Genomic DNA, 20,180 nt, shown 5'->3' with positions numbered 1-20,180 from the left:
TTTTTAAAGTGTACCACTCCAATATCAGCTGGAGTGCTTTTTGGAAGGAACCTTGTAATCAACTGAGCATTTGTACCTGTAACTAGATGGAAACAGTCTGTAGTATTTTGAATACAGTTACTTTTTGTTTTTTTGTTCTTTGCAAATCTCTTTGAGTGGATTTTTAACTCAGAAAAGGGGGGTTGGAAAGGGGTTTACCCTTCTCAATTTGATTGTTCAGCTACCAAGGTTTCTCACCACGTGTAAGCTGCATGTGAAAGGTTTTTGTATTTCTCCAATAGAAAGAGAAGAGTCGTCTTCCTGGAATTCCACCCAAATCTGGAGGGGAGGGCATTTAAACACTGTAATAATTGGGGGGGTGGCAGCAGTGAATAAGCTACTAAGTACAGGAAGGTGTCACCTTTGTTGGTGAAAGCATAGAGAGGGGTCAATTGAGCATTTTTCTTCCCCTCACATGGGCTGACTCTAAGACAAAAGCTGGGTTAAATCCAGTACAGCTTCTCAGAGGCATGTGGTGGGCCACTGTGCAAAACAGGTTGCTGTTTGGGTCTGATCCAGCACGGCTGTTCTTATCTTCATATGACACATCCAACAGGGCAGCAGATCTATATTCTATGATCCAGACACTGACTATAAAGTAGACAGCAGTGGCCAAAATACATATGGTGGCCACTACCTTAGATACTGCTGCATGTTCACAGCACAGATTATTAGTTGCATCAAGATAGCAGTCACTATGATAATTGGCTTGCCTAACTTCTTGGGCCGCCTGACCAAGACAAAGTTAGGAGAAAACTTGAGTCTGGGATGACTGAAAGGTTGATGCACCCAGAACTGAGAGGATCTGAATGAAATCATGCAATTAGGAACACAGGAAGCTGCCATATACTGAGTCAGACCATAGGTCCATCTAGCTCAATGTTGTCTTCACAGAATGGCAGCGGCTTCTCCAAGGTTGCAAGCAGGAATTTCTCTCATCCCTATCTTGGAGATGTCAGAGAGGGAACTTGGAACCTTCTGCTCTTCCTAGAGCAGCTCCATCCCCTCTTAGGGGAATATCTTACAGTGCTCACACATCAAGTCTCCCATTTATATGCAATCAGAGCAGAACCTGCTTAGCTAAGGGGACAAGTCATGCTTGCTACCACAAGACCAGCTCTCCTCACTGGTTGCTGTAGGTGGGGAAACCAGTAAGGCTGTTTGCATAAGCAGCCTCACCCAGGTTAAGGCAGCCCAGCCTAGGTTAGGTTGCTTGTGTGCAGCGCTGGGATCCTTGCAGATCCTGGTGCTGCCTGCCTAACCCCACTCCAAAGTGCAGCACACACAACCATCTAGCTCATTGCAGCCACTTACTATTTTGAAAGGAACATTTTGCCAGCAACACAGCCAGTTCTTAATAATTTTATTTCATCCATTCAAAAAAATAGACAGAACTATAAGGTGGGCACATATTGTCAAAGAATACAAAGTTTACATCTCTTTACACAGCTTTGTTTCTGAGCCATTGATTTTCAGAGATAAGAGGATAACTGTGCCTTTTGAGACAAAGATGATTTGTACCTTTAGTGAAAGGACAAATCCACAAGTAAGCATTTACAGAGCTGTATTCTGATTAATGATAGCTTTCTCTATTATCTAGAAAAATAGAAGCGTAACATTTGATAGTTTGTTTCGAGGTCAGGTGACCAAGTGTAGAGAAGGAAGAATACCTAAGATTTCAAAAACAATGGGTGTGATCTAGGAGGAACCTTTCCTGTGCAAGTCAATGGGAACTGGGCAAGAGCCTTTATATAAAGCTTAAAGCTGCCAAGGATTTTGTACTTTTCTCAATCAAGAAACTTGCTGCAGGCAAGAGAGTTCTGATGCTCTCTTTAGTGAAGGAAGCAGATCTACGCACACGTTCTTCTGTGTGCACATTTGCTTCCCCCCACTGAAGTGAATGGAAGAGCCTCCCTATGATCAAGAGCTCTGGATACATGAAGGCTGAGGCATGGGATTGGGCTGTAGAGTGTGGACTGGACTATCCTGTTCTGGTGCAAAAACATACTCTGGCAAAACAAACAAGAAATAATAGTTCACATTAGTCCCAAAGGTGGACTTGAGATCAGAATGGCAGAAACCTGGTATTCATTTTCTTGAAAAACATATTTTTATTATGAAGTAGTGATGTGCTCTAAACACGATTTGGTGTCTGAATCACACACATTCCTTTACACCTGAGGGCTTACACAGCCCCTTTAACATGGTGGGGAGCAGGTCCATACCTGCTCCTATTCCAATCACCGCCATTGCCATAATCCTGGGGCTCCCCCCCAGCTATGCTCAAGCGCCAGTGTGGCATCTCCCAGCTGCCCCTTTGCGACGCCGTCCTGTACATGGCCTCTGTGCATGCACGGTGGCTATGTGTGTGCTGGCATTGCGCAGGGCACCTAGGAGACATCCCACCAGCACTCAGACATAGCTGTGGTAGCACCAGGTTTACGGCAATGGAGGCCAACTGAGGAGGAGCAGGTAGGGACCTGCTCCCCTCCATGTTAAAGGGGTTGTGTAAAGGCACAAAGCCAGCTGAATGGTGGCCTGTGTCTGGCCCTGCCTGGTGGCCCCTCTAGTGATGTCACGCGGGATGTCACTTGCACAGGGGTGTGGCTTGGGCTCCAGAGACCCCGAGCAAGCTCCCCACATCCATTTCAGGCAGCATTTGCTGCCTGACAGCCTCTATTTCCCTTTCTCTCCCTCCAGCGAGGGAGCCCAAGCCACACCCCCATGCGCATTATGTCACATGTGAAGGGGGCACGGCCCAGGCTTGGAATAGCCCAAGCAAGCTCTCCCCCATCCATTCCAGGCAGCGCTTGCTCCCTGACAGCATTTATTTATCTTTTTCTCCATTGCTGGAGGGAGGAAAAGGAAAATAAAGGCTGTCAAGCAGCAAACGCTGCCTGAAATGGATTGAGGAGAGCTTTCTCGGGGCTCTCCGGAGCCCAGGTGTGGGTGGGGGAGAGTTCACTCAGGGATTTTCCGGCACCTGAGCTGTGCCCCTCCCCCTGTGGGCTTTGTTGACCTTTTTCATTGGCGGTCTGATTTCTTTGAACCCTTTCGCAGAATGGTGGCTCCGCCCCTGGCTGTGTAAGCCCTTGGGTTTAAAGGGATGTGCCTGAGATTCAGACACTGAATTGCGTTTTGGCACATTCCTATTATTTAGAATATCTTTATACTGCTTTTCAACAAGCAGATTCTCAAAGTCACATAGCAAAAGAAAAGAAGATGGTTCCTTATCCCATAAGAGCTCACAAACTAGAAAGGAGCCCAGCTACTGGAGGACTGGATTGAATAGGGACAATTAGTTCCTCCCTCCACCACTTTAAAGGGTGCCTTTTTGCCCAATTAGCAGGGCACCTGTTGGCACTTTTGCAGCTGCGCGCGCACACACACACACACACACATCAAAAGGGGTTGCTGAGGGAGTCAATGTGGACCTCTAAGTGGTAAATGTTTCCTCACAGCTTATCACTGAGAAGCACATCTTTTGGTAATTAGGGAATAATGCTATATGAATGGGTGAAATCCAAAAGAAACTTAGACTTCAAAGGAAACTTTGCCGCTGTTCTTCTGATCACAAAAAGTAATGGATTCCTTTAAAAAGAAGAGTTGGATATAGCTCTTCTGCAACAAGACTGGAAACTTATGGAATACCAAGTGGATGACGGCCATTTATATTCACAAGAAACAAAAGCCCTATTCACATCTTATGTTCAACAGACACACAATTTGTGCACACCGTATGCATACAGATCTTGAACGCAAATACAGTTATTCACACACTATGTTCAATGCATGTACAGCAGTATACTTCCTCTCTGTACCCTGCACTTGAGAGGCCTACACCCAGGTTCACTTTTAAAATGAATCCATGTGCAGTCATTCACACCAAAAGTAGTACATGTGTACAAACATCTGAATACATGTACAATGTAATGTCTGAATAGGGCTAAACAGATAAAGGTTTTCTCTGCAATCCAAGAAAGCTATTTGAGCATGTGGAGAACACTGCAACTGGAGGTTTCATTGCTATTTCCACCACAGCAGGTTGCACTGCTGAAGAGACAAGCTGCTTTTTGGTTCACAGTGTGGCTTGCCTCTGCAGCAATACAAGCAGGTGCAGTGGAAACTGCGAAGAAACTTCCAGGTGCTTGAGCGGGTCTCCAACATGCACTCATACAGAGCTTTGTTGGATTTTGGCTATCGTTCTTGAACAGAGCATAACTTAAGCTTCCACATTAAAATATGTCCATTATATGGAAACAACAAAGTGTGTGACGAAGTGGGGGAAAATCTAATTGTGTTTTTCAGGGCCTTGTGGGTAAAAATTTGTTCAGTACACCCTATATAACCCAACTCATACGTGGTAAGCATATTCATGCTTTGTTCAGACCACGAATGGGTGAACCTTTCTGCCACTTCTACATTCTTACCAGACCAGTTTTTCAATCTGCTCCTTTCTCCCTACTGGATGAAGAAGGCAGTGGTGCTGCACTGCAAACACAGATACACTAGCCAAAGCCAATCTTTCCTAATCCATATGGTGGGTGAGTTAGGAAAAGGGAACCATCAGGTTTCAGATAAGGGCTGGACATTTTGAACTTTGGACAAAGTAACAGGTATCTTGGATTCTCCAGGTGCTGGGGCTTTTGTGACCGGGTGTGCATGAGCTTTTATGTCTGCTATTCTCTCTTTGAATTTCTGCTGTAGGTACTTTTCTTCTTTGGAGTAGCTTTTCGCAAATGCAGACATCAGCAAACAGGCTGCCATCGTGGTCCCTCCGAGGCAAAACAGTATTGCTCCTGCCAACTTACAGATGTCAAGGGCCCGGTTAAATTGAACAGCATGGGTATCCACCACAACAAAATCTTCTACTCCCAGGGCTTCAATTTTTGGGGATACAAGAAAACCTACTACAAGAACTATTATCCCTATCAGCATAAACATCATCCCAGAGATGAGTCCGACCTAGAAAAGAAAGACATTCAGAAATTAACAGTGCCATTATGGTAGTGGGGTTTTGTCTTTTTTTAGTTTAACTATGAAATACATATGACCTTTCATTGACATCTGTCATCATCTTTTCCATGATGAAAACATGTGACCCTGTAAGTCCCTTAGGGTTTCCGTCATGTAGAATTAGAGGAGACAGATGATTTTTCACAAAACAACTGTTTCTACAAGTAGTCTGAAAATAAACCATTGACGGAGGCTCTGCTGGGATGTGTACAGAAACAGAAAGCCATTATCTACACAAATCTGTAGATTTCAAGCTAGAGGAGAATGGAGATATAAAATATTGCCAGAGGGCACCATATTGCTCTGTGTATGGCAGGGAGGGGTAAAGCGGGAGATGCAAAATCCACAGCAGGATTCAGTTATTCCCTCTTTCATGCCTTCATGATGATAATGCAACAATGCCATATAATTTGACAACATTCAGTAAGCCAGAGTCATGCAGAATCATGGTTACAGCTTGATTCTGTGTGACATTCTCTAGTCTTGGGGGCATACGCTCTCCCTGCCACCCATGTGAATCTTCCAGGAATTATACTTCTTATTTAGATTAGAAAGAAACCAAGATTAGTCCTGATGCCAAACTGACTGTTCTTGGCTTTTTCTGATCCCTTGATTCAAGGTTTGAAGTGGGTTATGTACTAGATGCATTATCCTAACTTGGTTAGGATAAACCAAGATGGAGCAGTTTGGATGCCAGCATGATCTTGGTTTCTTGCTAACCTAAATTGGACTTAGACTTCCTTGGACACCTGCTCAGGCAAGGGGAAAAGGAGCATGTACTCTCAAGGCTTAAATATGTTTGTACTGAACAAGGCTTTACCAATGATTCCACATGGCATCTGAGCCATCCCACTGCAGTTACTTTCTTTTTCATCCACACCACACAATAATGACAGTAATGTTACCAACAAAGGTTCATTGACAATTCCCTCTTGTTTTTTATACCGAGGATGTGTTCCATTGCATAGTACCTAGCTTATAGGCCCAGTTCAATGTTTAAAAGAACAGCCATTCAGTGTGCAGGGCCAGTGAACTGGCCAGAGAGATAGGCGTTTTTGGTACCCCTGCTCACCGAGCAAAGAGGCACCTTTTAATGTGGTGATCAGGGAGGCAGCTGTTGTCCATTTATTTATTTATTTATTTATTTTTGCATTTTTATACCGCCTTTCGTTAAAATATAGCCCCAAGGCGGTTTACAAAAGTTAAAAACATTGTCCATATCCAACCCCAGCACAGTTTCCCTCCAGTAGCTGTTGTTGGTGTCTACTGTAGGTTTCCTTTTGAGACTGTGATCCCTTTTGCAACAGGGGACCAGCTTTATTATTTATTTTTCTATGTATACTACTTTGAGCACTATTGTTGAAAAACAGTATAATATATTGTTGTTTTTGTTTGTTAATATGGGATCTGAAACAATGCGGGATTTCCCCCGCCTCAAGCCTTATAAACCAGTTGTTATGCCCACCTTACTGAAAAGAAGAAATAGTTTTGATATCTTGGACCAAGGCAACTTAGCTGAATATTAAATTTGGGCATGGGTTCCATCAATGTTTTAGGCAGCTTCAGTTCCCAGACTTGAAAATATGGTGTGATCTATTCTGCAGGTTGTTGTATGAATAGATAAGATAAGGGCCCTTATACATTAAAGCTACAGTCCAGTTCATAATTATGCAAATGAAAGTCCCAATAAGATCAATGAGATTTAGATACACCCAACAATCGAGTATGCGTGGTGGTCTACAAGTATTCATAGGCATGTACAGGCACAGTCTGTATATTATTACCTTCTCTAATGTTTTTAGTGTTAATTATTCCCACAAGAGCACCAGCGCTGCCTTAGATGCCCACGGCTGCGCAGGGCCAAGGAGGCATGCTGACGGCAAACTGCACAGCACGCCGGGCAATGAAAACCAGTCTTCTGGCATGTGTGGGTGAGAGCTTTGGAATAAAGCAAATAGATATTCCTACTATGAGCAAATAGATATTCCTACATACTTATTATAAAAAGTATGACTTCCACTAATAGTATTGACATGATGATGGAGAAAAAGAAATGCTTCATTTTTTAAAAAAGCACCCTCCTTTTTTTTTTAAAGGAGCGTCATAATGAGACAAATTGCTGAGGGATGGTGCAGGGGACTGGTTTCACTGGCTGTCCCCTGCTAACTGATCAAAGAGGCACCTAAAGTGGGATTTCTCTTCTATTTAGCAGGGGCAGAGCAACTGTCCCTATCCAACCCCAGCACAGCATCATCCTGTCCAAGCCCAGCACATGGCTGTGTCTACTTCACTGGTTTCTTTTTTGATTGTGAAACCTTTTGGAACAAGGAACCACCTTATATATTTATTTTATATTTTTCTATGTAAACAACGTTGAGAACTTTTGTTGGAAAATGGTGTATACATCTTAGTAGTCATTTGGTTCAATTCATTCTGAAAAATGTGGATTCGTTTTTCCTGAGATTTCTTTTTAAAAGCTGGCCTATTTGTTCCTAGTCTTCTATAATATGGTGACCAAAGTGCAGGTCTGTACAGCTGTGGCCACCAAGCCAAAGGCAACTTCCTGAACAGGAATGGCAATACGGAAATTGCTCAAGAAACCTTCTGCTTCACCACCTGCCTGGGACTGCAGAAATGAATGTGTGTGTGTGGGGGGGGAGTGTCTCTCAAGCATCTGGAAGGCCACAAGACATGATTGGAGGGCTGCTTTTGGCTTTTTGGATCACAGTATGCAGGCCGGCTACAGAGCACCTGTTGAGTACCTTCCAGAATGCAGAGCTCCACCTGCTGGGTGATCTCTGGATCTGAAAATCATCCTCATACTCCCAAATGGATGCTGTGCAGTCTTCATAAAACTGATGCAGGTAAGAGCGAACTCCATAGCGCTGGTAGCCCCCCTTGCTGGTACCCTGCTGTGCCTGCTTGGATCCACAGATGTCAGCATATGCACTCATCCTTCTTATCTGCAATGAGAGAGAACAGACAGTAGAGCCTCACTGAGCAGCTCTATAATCAGGAAAAGAAAGGCAGAGATAAAGATGGCCTTTTGATACTGAGCCCCTGGTGGCGCAGTGGTAAAAACTGCCGCCCTGTAACCAGAAAGTTACAAGTTCGATCCTGACCAGGGGCTCAAGGTTGACTCAGCCTTCCATCCTTCCGAGGTCGGTAAAATGAGTACCCAGAATGTTGGGGGCAATATGCTACATCATTGTAAACCGCTTAGAGAGCTCCGGCTATAAAGCGGTATATAAATGTAAGTGCTATTGCTATTGATACAGACGCAATACCAATGAAGGAAACACTCCAACATTAGGTATTATTAGACTCATTGGGTGTTCTAAGTGACAATGCCAGTGGCCCTTAAAACTTCAGAATGAAAACAAATAGCACAAACCCAAACATCTGCAGTCCTAAGTGTTCTCTCAAACTGCCCAGCTACCTCTGCACGTAATATGCTTTGATAATAGATAGCACCTTGAAGAACACTCCAGAAATGCATGGAATTGTAAATCAGATCAATTGGTTCTTCCCAAGAAGCTCCCACTATCCATTCGATGGGGTGTCGTCTCATAACATGCACACTGAAATACACTGTCTGAATGCAGGGCTGGGTGCATGACATCGTGCTGTTAGGAATGTGGAACTTTGGGTAATGGCGCCATCATATGACACACTGCCCCAGCAAAGAGGTAGACAGCTCAGTGGCAGAGCACACACTTTGCACTCAGAAGGTGTCGGGTTCAACCCCTGGCATTTTCTGTTAAAAGATCAAAGCAGGGCTGGGATGATCCTCCGCTTAAGGTCTTTGAGAACTGCTGTAAATTTTGTATGCATACACAAGACTGGGCTAGGTGGGCCATAAGGCAGCTCATACGTTCAGTATTCGTGTTAGGCTCAATTACATTATGGGTTGCTTTGACAGATCAGGGACTCTGGCTCCATTCAGAACACACAGGAGTCAGTGAGGGTGCATCACATTTTTGCTAGGCAGCTTTTCCACTGGTTCAGTCTTTGCATGACACTACTACTTGATCCAAGCAGAGGTCAATTTGCTCCTGGCACCAAGCTCCATTTCCATTACTTTCTGTCACAAGTCAGAGAGCCCTTTCTCACAATCACGAGAAAGGGCTCCATGGGGCGAGGGGCAGGCTCTGGAGGCGGGTTTGCCGCCATGCTGACGCCGGGACCTACAGGGCTCTCAGCAGTTCTCACGTGCCAGCGAAACCAGGCTGGGCTTCCTTAGCCTAGTTTTGCCTGTGCGTGAGAACAGCCCCAGAGTTTCCCAAAGAAGTGGAGGTAAGAGGCTGTCTGGTTGCAGCCATGCTGGCTCCACCTATGGGCCCACCCTGCAAAAATCTGGAACTAACTCGGCTGAAGAATGCTTACTGTCTTGCTTCATTCTCCCAAGAGAATGATTAAGCCTGCAAAATAAATGCTTGCTTGACAGGCAAGTTCATAGCTTTGATGGGGCGGGGGGGGGGGGAGAATGGTTCCTAACAGTCTTTAAATGTTGAACTGCTTCTGTACTAACTAAAACATGTTTTTTAAACACTGAGATACTCCAATTCAGGAATAACTAGGAAGCGATACTGCCTAAATTATTGTCATCGTAATGCAACTACACAATCATTATTATAATATACTGTACTATGGCACTGAGCCACTACAAATGGTGATCAGATGCTTGTTGCATAGACTGACCTTTCGTATGCATTTAGTAGGGCCATATGAATAAGCAAGGATGAGTAAGATCAGCATCGACACAGAATAACTTACCTGGCTTCCTAAAAATAGACACTGCCTTCTTTTTATAGAACTCATTGATACTCCTTGTTCTAAAGCAAGATTTGTGTTCTAAAGCAAGATTTATTCTCCTCAACTCTTGCTTCTATGTGTAATTTCGGTATATGGGTTAGCCTTTCAGCCCTTTTCCTATTAAGTAATTACAGTAAGCTAGCTACAAAAGACCAGCTTTGCATTCATTATCGGGCTGTGCACGAACCATTCAACATCAAACTGGTCCACAATGAACTGTGCTGGTTTGACGGTTCAGTCACGAATTGAACCAGCCTCCAGGCCAGGTGGTTCGGTCCGCGATCAAACTGGACTGAGGCTGGTCCACTGCAGACCATTTTGACCCGGTTCGATGGTTCGAGGGGCTGTGGTTGTAAAGGGGAATCTGGTCAGGATTTACAAGCAAAGGGGAATCCTGCCTTTCAAAGGCTTCTAAGGGCGGCTAGGGTGGTGGCGAGAGGGAACCTCTGGAAGTAGGTGCTTACTGAATCCGGTGGCAGCCAATCCTCAAAACCCTGGCTCCCGCCCCCCCCCCCCCAAGCAGCCCGGCAGCGCAGTTCAGGCCTCAGCAGATGCACAGAGGCCATTTGTGTGACCTCTGCACTTGCACAGAGGCCATGTGCATGACCACGGTCCGTGCACATCCCTAATTCATTACCAGAGATAGAAAAGAGTTACAACCTTGTCATTTGAATGGTAAAAAATAAAAAATAAATCTGTAGGAAATTTTGCATTAAAATGACAGAACCAGGCATGTATCAGCTGCTCTTTTCATCACTATGACAGCAGTTCCCACTGGATTACATTCTTTCAAGGTTTGGGGTTAAGGTGCATTATGTATTTTTCCTTTCTGCTATGAGTTGTATTTCTCCTGCTGGCTTAGGAATGTCAGTTTTCATGAAATTATATCTTTCTCCTATAAGATTCTAACTATTTCAAACCCCCCCCCCATGTCCAATTTAATAACTAGACAAAGCCAATAATTAGACAAAGCCAAAAAAAAATATTTGATTGGTTTTAAATGGTTTTTAAAAATAAGTTTTATGTTAATATTTTAACTGTTTTTATTTTATGCTTTACATGAAATTTTAATGGAAGTCACCTGCCCTGCGACATTCTGGAATGGGTGGTATATTAATGAAATGAAATGAATACGAAATTTCAATATCCCAGCATGCTGGGGAAAGAGACAGCTTAGATTTTTTCAAGTGTGACAACCCCATGTGTACCATTAAAAGATGACTGTAAATATTTGCTGTAATGTTACACCATGGCCTTCATCAGTTATAGCACATAGAAACATAGGAAGCTGCCATATACTGAGTCAGACCAAAGGTCCATCTAGCTCAGTATTGTCTACACAGACTGGCAGCGGCTTCTCCAAGGTTGCAGGCAGGAGTCTCTCTCAGCCCTATCTTGGAGATGCCTTGGAAGGAGCCTAGATGCTCTTCCCAGAGCAGCTCCATCCCCTAAAGGGAATATCTTACAGCGCTCACACTTCTAGTCTCCCTTTTGTATGCAACCAGGTAAGTCCAGCTTAGCTTAAGGGGACAAGTCATGCTTGCTACCACAAGACCAGCTCTCTTCCCTGGATGCACTAGTCAGTGTGTGCCAGTCAGAAGATAGAAAAATAAATCACAAAAACGACTGTATCAGTGCTACATGATGGCCTATGATAGGGCTGGGGATGATGGAAGTTTTAGTCCAACAACAGCTAGAGCCTCCGGTTAGCCACCCAGGCCCTATAATATTGTGTCAGATTCACAGTGGGTCTCACACACTGGGCTGAGTCACAGAAAGCAGTCTGTTTTCTCTATATTTCATTCTTGAGATGATTGGTTACATATTATTTTTCATGCATAAGACTGTCCCTTTTGCCCAAGGGGCTTGATGCTCATGTGGGGCTTCTTTACTGGCAACAAGCATCACTGCTAGATGCAGCACAGCCATGCCACGAAAGCCTTTATTGACACAGGACTGAGAAAGAAGCCTGTTTTGACAGACTTGAGACTCGGATGACTCACCGACAGTGCCTCTGGAAGCTGCTTCAGCCATCGCAGGACCATTTCTGTCAGTGAAAACCTATGGACCTTAGCTGTGATCCAAAAAAGTGTTATACATATGCTGGAGAGAATAATATATGCAGGAGAATTTACTTCATGGTTTCTGCTATAGCACTCCACACTCATGAAGAGACAAGTAACTGATTAACTCAAACAAAAGCTTGTCTCTTCAACAGTGGGACCTACTGTGGCAGAAAAAGCAGATGAAGCTCTTGTTGGTTGCATGATATTCCCATGCTGGTTGCATGATCGCAACCCTAATTTGAGGTAGTGATTTTGTAATGGAATTACAACAGATAGGAAATAAAACAGAACAGGGCAGTTCTGCTCTTCATTAAGAATGCTACCATAGCTATACCAGTTGCAAGTCTTGAGTGTGATGGAACAGCGACAGCCATCTTTACAATCTGAAAGCCAGTTGAAACATACCTGGAGGCGACCCTCTCAAAGGAGGAGGGAGTATGCCCAGCCAAGATCCCTGGCCCCAGTGAGGAGGAGGAGGAGTCCCTTAGAGCTAACAGATGGGCCAAGGCTGAGCTCCAACACTGATGGTAAAGTGCTTGTCTGAGCCTACTCATGAGGACGTGGAGGCCAGCTCAGGCACCTGCTTTAAATCAGGACCAGACTGAGCTTCAGGAACTGATGGGGCTCCTGGCTCCCATAGAAACCCTCCATTTGCAGCCAACTTCCTTGAGCTCTTCCCTCCAGTTGCTGCCTTGCTAGTCCTGAATATGGCATTATCTCACTGGGGAGAAAGCAGTTCATTCAAAAGGTCACACTATCCTCTTTCCCTCTCCTAATGTAGCATCCAGTCTCTTGTCCTTCCTTTCTTATTGATGTATGTATGTATGTATGTATGTATTTTTTTATTTGATTTGATTTGTATACCGCCCTTCCAAAATGGCTCAGGGCAGTTTACAATTAAAACAAACCACTAAAACAATAAAGAGCTAAAACAAAAATTAAAAACAATATAACAACTATTAACAATTTAAAACAAGAATTAAACAATTGCAGTAATTAAAAAACCCAAAACCGGTTTAAAATATTAAAACCGATTTTAAAACCCTGGAAAGCCAGGCCAAACAAATACGTTTTAAGGGCTCTCCTGAAGGCTAATAGAGAATTCAAATTACAGATTTCCGCAGGGAGCGCATTCCACAGCCCCGGAGCAGCTATAGAGAAGGGCCGCCTCTGAGTCGCCACCAGACGAGCTGGTGGTAACTGGAGACAAACCTCCTCAGATGACCTTAATGTGCAGTGGGGATCATGTAGAAGAAGGCGCTCTCTGAGGTAACTCGGGCCTAAGCCATTCAGGGCTTTAAAGGTAATATACCAGCACTTCGTATTTTGCCCGGAAATATATCGGCAGCCAGTGCAATTGTTTCAAAAGGTGTAATATGGTCTCTCCAGGTTACCCCAGAGACCAATCTGGCTGCCGCATTCTGAACTAACAGAAGTTTCCGAACTATGAACAAAGGCAGCCCCACGTAGAGCACATTGCAGTAATCATGCCGGGAGGTTACCAGCTGGTGCATCACAGTTTTGAGGTCATCCTCTTCAAGGAATGGGCACAGCTAATCAGTTGAAGCTGATAGAAAGCACTTCTGGCCATGGCCTTCACCTGAGATACCAGGTTGAAGCCTGGGTCCAGGAGTACTCCCAAGCTGCGCACCTGCTCCTTCTGGGGGAGTGTAACCCCATCCAGCACAGGAAGATCTAACTCACCCCTAAGATTCTGAGCCCCCATAATGAGCACCTTCATCTTGCTTGGATTCAGCTTCAATTTGTTCTCCCTCATCCAGCCCATTACTGCCTGTAGGCAGGCATTTAGAGAATGAGTGCCATTTCCTGAAGAAGGAAGGGAGAAGTAGATTTGGGTGTCATCAGCATAGTGCTAACACCCAGCACCAAATCTCCTGATGACCTCACCCAGTGGTTTCATGTAGATATTGAAAAGCATTGGTGACAGAATGGAGCCCTGAGGGACTCCATATAACAGCTCCTGCTTTGAGGAGCGACTCAAAGCAGTTTCTGTGTTGGCTGGTTTGTTTAATTCAATTAACTATCACCTGTCCCATCAAAGGTGTGACTGATGCTGTCAAGAGTACCAGCGCCAAACATCTGCCTTGCACTGCATGCAGTTCATAAACAAAACCTGCAATCAGCGGCTGTTGCTACACATGGCCACTACCAATGAGTAGTGACCGAGGAGGGACAGGCACTTGTTGGAGGCAGCCAAGGAGTAGTTCACACAGCATCGTACAGGTGCATGGCTGGTGAACAACCAGCAACACCTGGAATGGGTCAGTTATAAGAACATAAGAACAGCCCTGCTGGATCAGGCCCAAGGCCCATCTAGTCCAGCATCCTGTTTCGCACAGTGGCCCACTAGATGCCGCTGGAAGCCACAGGCAGGAATTGAGGGCACGCCCTCTCTCCTGCTGTTACTCCTCTACAACTGGTGAGTCATCAACCAACTTCTATGTAGGATGGTCATCAACCATCTACTGGTCATCAACCAACCTCTATGTAGGATATGGCTGGCTATTCACTAGGAGCCCCCCTGCCCAGACTTCCAGCAGTTGCCTGTTACTAACAGAACAGAGTATATTATGTTAGGGATCATGAACAAGGGACTGGCAGCCACCAAACCAGGTTGAGGAAGTTTTTGGCCTGATCTCTGCCACCCTTATGATTGCTGGAGCTGGTATTATGACTCGGATGTCCCAGAGAACTAACAGAGGCCTGGCTGGCTCTATATAATAGCTACCGCAAGCTTGGTTATGCAGTCTGAGCAACTCACCCTGAGTAGCAACACAGACTGCTTTGCCTTGCACCTAACCACCAGCCCACCCCTGATCACATCATCTACCCGATCAAGAGCTGAAGCTTGCCTTGGAGCTTGGCCTGACACAAAGTTCCTTTATCGCTTGCTTCATTGCTTAGCAACAGCAGTCATTTGCAGCTTCCTGCCCAACCTCATCAGCCAAAGCTGAATGTCAGAAATCAGATGCAGAGCCTCAGTGTCTGGATGCAGAAATCCTTTTGCATGCGTACTTCCCACCCCTAACCTAGCAGAGGAAGATTCCCATTCCCACTATTGACTCTATCTGCATTCAGAAGCGTGTCTACACAGCTTGAACACTACAACATTCATGGTGCAGTAGGACTCAAAGCAAGCCAGCCTTCCCATGTGCCCTGGTGAAGCAGTTGCCTGGAGGTGGTGGCAGTGCCTCTGGGGCATCTGCTAGGGGTGTAGCTATAGCTGAGCGGATGGGTTCAAAGAACCTGCTCCCACCAGCTCCTGAGGGGTCTCCAGCTCCACTGCTACCTATTTTCTTCACTATCTCCCTCACTCTGAGGGGCTGCCAGGGAGAGAGGCAAGCACGGGCCCTCTCTCCCCTCGCTACACCCCTGGCATCTGTGCCACCATCTTAGCTGCTGCCTCACCAGGTCACCTCCATTGCCACTCATCCTCATCTCCTTTACTGGGGGCTTCAAATTCCTCTGTGCTCCTGCAAGGTCTGGGGAATGGAGCAACAGGAAGTGTGACTGGTACTTCCTGTTGCTCCATTTCTACCTCCTACAGGCTGAGAGAGCAGGGGAATTAGAAGCACCTGATGAGGACTGCAAGGATGAACTTTAGTGGCAGTTGCCCACACACCAGGTAATGAGGGAGTGAACTGGAGGGAGATGGGTGGGTGGGAAACTGCTTCCTGGAAGAAGGGGAAAGGTCAGGGTGGGTGGGAGGAGGAGGGGAAGGTTGGCAGGTGGAGAAGGGTTGTAGGCTGGAGAAAAAGAGAAAGGAGAAAAAGAGAAAGGAGGCTTAGAAGGGAATCGCTGTGAAGAGGGGATGGCAGCTTGGCCTACTGCTTGGGCCAGAGCTAGTATGACCATAGGCTAAAGCACAAGTGCAACATAATTCAAAGCCAACATTAAATTGAAGCTTGCAAAAAAGAATAAACCATGGAACTGGCTGCCTTTTGAATTGCCAGTGGATTTTCTGTAGAAAACACTTTGCTTGGGTTTGCCAACAGAATTCTTCCAAAGGGTTTTGCCTATCACTTGTGCAACTCCCAAAACAATTTTACAAACTTTCAACATAACCCTTCATTCTTTAAACATTTTATACTCTGAGACCAGCATAGCAGGAGCTGTCAACACAAAATTACTTTAGTAATTTGAGCAGGGAGAGAGAAAGTGAATGGAAAGATGAAGGTGAGCAAAAGCAACCACAATAAAAATGGAAGAAGGCAACCTTACGCAGACAAATATTACATGGATGTTTGCATGGGACGACACATTTGCACGTATCTCGCTTACTGGATAAAAACCAAATCCCCAAGATTCCCTAAGGGGAAACACTGCACTGTTCCTTTTGTCTGAGAGTTAACTTGCATGGAAAGTTTCACCACTGAAACTTTTCACAGTAAAACAGCTAATCTGGGCAGGGCTGGACTGGGGGCACTGAGAGGGCAGTGGAATGTATGTGGGGAAGGCGCCAGGTTTTGAGCAGAATAAGTAATTAAGGGTGGGAGTATTCACTGCTGCCGAGTGCTGCAGGGGCTCCATGTGCGTGAGGTGCACCGGGAATATGCCCTGTTGCCCTGTGGGCCAGTCCGAGCCTGAATCTGGGTAATGAGCAAGATCATAAAGAAACAAAGAAAAAGGACAATCATATATCTGGAACATGCCACTGCACAGCAGGTAATCCCTTAGCAACGTCTGTTGCCATGGAAGAGGCTGCCCTACATGGCTTTTGAGCATCATTACATTCCAGTGCTACAGTGCAGGTGTGATCAGATTGGTGAATAGATAGATTAAATGCTGAAAATATTGCATTAGAAAGTACTGAATGGATCTTTAAAATAGTGACATTAATGTATGCAGGAAAATATGAAAACCATAGAGTTCTTGTATTTAGTGCCCTTCTAATGTTAGTCTACCTTTTCTGATCTAAGAGTTTGTTTTCTGGTCACAGCCTATTAAAAATACAGTTGAAAAAATAGTGGAGATAACACTGGTACACATCAGGAGTCCAAAGAATGATTTCCCTCAGCAGAAACAAGTATCTCTCTCCTGAACCACAACTCAAATAAAAGGAAAAATAATAATATTTCCATTGATATTCATGGGAAATGATTTAGGTTGAGCTCTGTGGCACTGGAGGGGAGTTTGACACAACATGAAAACAATATCAAGAAACAAAAGGTTTCCCAAAATGGCACACTGACATTGAGGAGACAGAAGCCTTGCTGATGTTCACAGTTTCAAAACAATGGTTACTTGAGTTCTCCTGAACTTCAGTGTAACAACATAGGAACACAGGAACATAGGAAGTTGCCATATACTGAGTCAGACCATTGGTCTATCTAGCTCAGTATTGTCTACACAGACTGGCAGACTGGCAGCGGCTTCTGCTTCTCCAAGCTTCTAGGCAGAAATCTCTCTCAGCCCTATCTTGGAGAAGCCAGGGAGGGAACTTGAAACCTTCTGCTCTTCCCAGAGCGACTCAATCCCCTGAGGGGAATATCTAACAGTGCTCACACTTCTAGTCTCCCATTCATATACAACCAGGGCAGACCCTGCGTAGCTAAGGGGACAAGTCATGCTTGCTATGACAAGACCAGCTCTCTGTTAACCTATGGAATTCTCTGCCATGTGATGTGGTGATGGCCACCATCTTAGATGGCTTTAAAGGAGCTTAGACTAATTCATGGAGGAAAAATCAATCAATGGCTACTAGTCTTGATGGCTATAGGCTATCTCCAGATTCAGAGGAAGGAGTCCTCTAAATAGGAGTTGCAGGGGAGCAACAGCAGGAGGGAGCGGTGTGCTTTCTTAAGGGCATCTGGTAGGCCGATGTGGGGAACAGGATGCTGGAACAGATAGGCCTTGGGTCTGATCCAGCGAGGCTTTTTAATTTTCTTATTAAGCAAGGAAAGCATATAGCTTAAAGGGAAAACGTGTTAACTTAGCTGGGCCTTGTGAGGGAGGGGACATCACCTTTGCTTGCCAGAGACCAACAGGTGCTACATGTCACTGACACAACCACATTCAACACAGTATTCACTACCAGCATGGATGTGCTCATAGGTGTACTCACATTTTCTCACTATATTAATTGACATCTGGACTAAATTACTCAATGGAAGTCTGATTGAAATTGGGATTGTCAGCTACTGTGATTTATTGCAGGGGAAATAGAATTTCCTATAGAATTTCCTATAACAGCAGCACTTCCTAAAAACATCTGAGACCTTGCAATACTTGAAGAATAATCACATCTCTCCAGACACTGATCATCTGCTTATTACCCCACTGCCATTTGCCACAACTGCAGCAGATGAATATCAGCAATTCACACATCCACTTAAATGAGAATTATAGGCTTAGCTGTCTGTGTCTGTGTGGAAAAAATGTATCACAACCATTATGATATCAGGTTGCAATATGCATCACCCTACAAATCAGTATGAAGAAGTCTTAGATTTTCTTCTTCTTCTTAGACTTCATATGCCCCTCTACCAATCCTCTTTAAGTTTTTTTTTGTTTAAATGGACATGCATGTCCTGAATATTTCTTTACAAAGTACTAAAATAACATCCAATACATTATCAGCAGAAGACTACTTCTTCTTCTTCTTCTTCTTCTTCTTCTTCTTCTTCTTCTTCTTCTTCTTCTTCTTCTTCTTCTTCTTCTTCTTCTTCTTCTTCTTCTAGAAACGTTCGAAGTGTGAGCTTTGTTTTGGACCATATGCCATACCTTTGATTCTTTTGGGTTTGGTCTACAGAACCAAGACTAAACAAAAATGTACTCCTACTGGTTTAGAAGACAACAGGAGGCAGCCAATGAACTATTGGCCCCAAGGACGAAGATAAGAAATGCACAGCGCGTTTGGAAAATTGATTTCTTCCCGAGTTGTGTTGTCGAATTCTGCGAGAGGAGGGAACATTCGCTAGCCGGTGTCCTTCACCGAGTGTGCTCTCCATGGTGCTGAACCCCAACCAACTATTTCCGCCTCTCAGGCGCTCCAGCCTGCAAGCTTTATTCGTTTAACCATAGTTCGTTCACACACACACACACACACACACACACGAACAAATAAACAGTTCGTTTCCTAAAAACAACAACACAAAAGAACATTTCTTTTCTCTCCCCAAATGGCCCCTAAGTCCTCGGCTTTAACTCCTTTGGATCTGTGTTATCTTTGCCATAGCTACCACATTGTTCCAATAGCAAATCACTCGGTCACTATAACCTTTCGGCTTCCATCAACAAATCAACATTGCATAATGAGGTGGTTTTTGTTTTAAGATATAGTCTGGAAATTAAAATGCCGCTTTACTAAAGGTCACCTTATCGGACGAAAAACCCTTTCAAATGGCAAATAAACGGGCATCCTCTGAAAGGAACAACCAGTTCACAATTATTCCCCCTCTCACAGGTGTGGGGTTTGGGGGGTTTGTTTTTGATAAACTATTAGGACAGAGTTCTAGTAGCAGGCAGTCACCACAAGCGCAAACACATACTTTGCAAAGATGCAATGACCCCCCACACCCCACCCGCCCTCCCCGTTCCTCCTGGTGGTGGACAGATCCGTTCCAGACGGCTTCGCACTGCTTGGGGTTGAAAGTGACACGCTAAAGACAAACCCAGATCGGCAGGCGCCCGCGGACTGCAATTGACGAAGCGATTGGTTACCTGATCCGCCTCCTGAACCTTCCTTGCCGGGTGAGCAAATGCAGCCGGGTTAGCTGCAAATCTCTCGCTCGGTTCCCATCTCTCCTCTAAGCTGCTGCAGCCTCAGACGCCGCGTATTATTTACACCCCTGGAGGAGCCTGGCTCGAGCCGTGCCTGCGCACTGAGAGCCGCCCTACGCCGCCGCCGCCGCCGCCGGGATCTGCGGCGTAGGAGGAGCCGCCACTTCCTAGGGCAGCCGATCCAGACTCAGAGCTTGTCTCGGCAAGGCCTAGAGTACAGGACGAGGCAAAGGCGCGAGGAAGCGGCCTCCTGCTCGCTGTCAGTCAGACCCCCTTTGTTTTCAGGCTTGCTCATGCAAGATCGCCCCGTCTGACTTCTGGCCCTTGTGCTCGTGCCGGCTGGGCGCCACTATTAGCAATGGGGAATAGTGTCTCCCCGTGGGGAAGGGAAGGCATCCTGCTACTCTGTTGCTCCTAGGAGTTCTCGAAAAGACAGAGGGGTAGACATAGACTAACACAGAGGCGGGCAACGGGCAAGTACACAGCCCCCAACCAGCAAGT

The 20,180-nt window shown here is 45.2% G+C and overlaps 1 protein-coding gene across 1 annotated transcript; it reads right to left on the bottom strand.

The window, feature by feature from the left end:
- Positions 1-1,387: 1,387 nt before the first annotated feature.
- Positions 1,388-19,800, bottom strand: NRSN1 (neurensin 1). Its single transcript, XM_053249398.1, has 3 exons — positions 19,620-19,800; positions 7,818-8,018; positions 1,388-5,004 (listed from the first exon to the last, which is right to left on the bottom strand). The coding sequence occupies exons 2-3, from the start codon at positions 8,007-8,009 to the stop codon at positions 4,606-4,608; spliced, it is 591 nt and encodes a 196-aa protein (XP_053105373.1). The 5' UTR covers positions 8,010-8,018; positions 19,620-19,800; the 3' UTR covers positions 1,388-4,605.
- Between the last annotated feature and the right edge of the window lie 380 nt (positions 19,801-20,180).

Source organism: Hemicordylus capensis, chromosome 4 (assembly GCF_027244095.1).
Source record: "Hemicordylus capensis ecotype Gifberg chromosome 4, rHemCap1.1.pri, whole genome shotgun sequence".
NCBI classification, from domain to species: Eukaryota; Metazoa; Chordata; class Lepidosauria; order Squamata; family Cordylidae; genus Hemicordylus; species Hemicordylus capensis.
The sequence above is the reverse complement of the archived record's forward strand: the minus strand, read 5'-3'. Positions and strand labels throughout refer to the sequence as shown.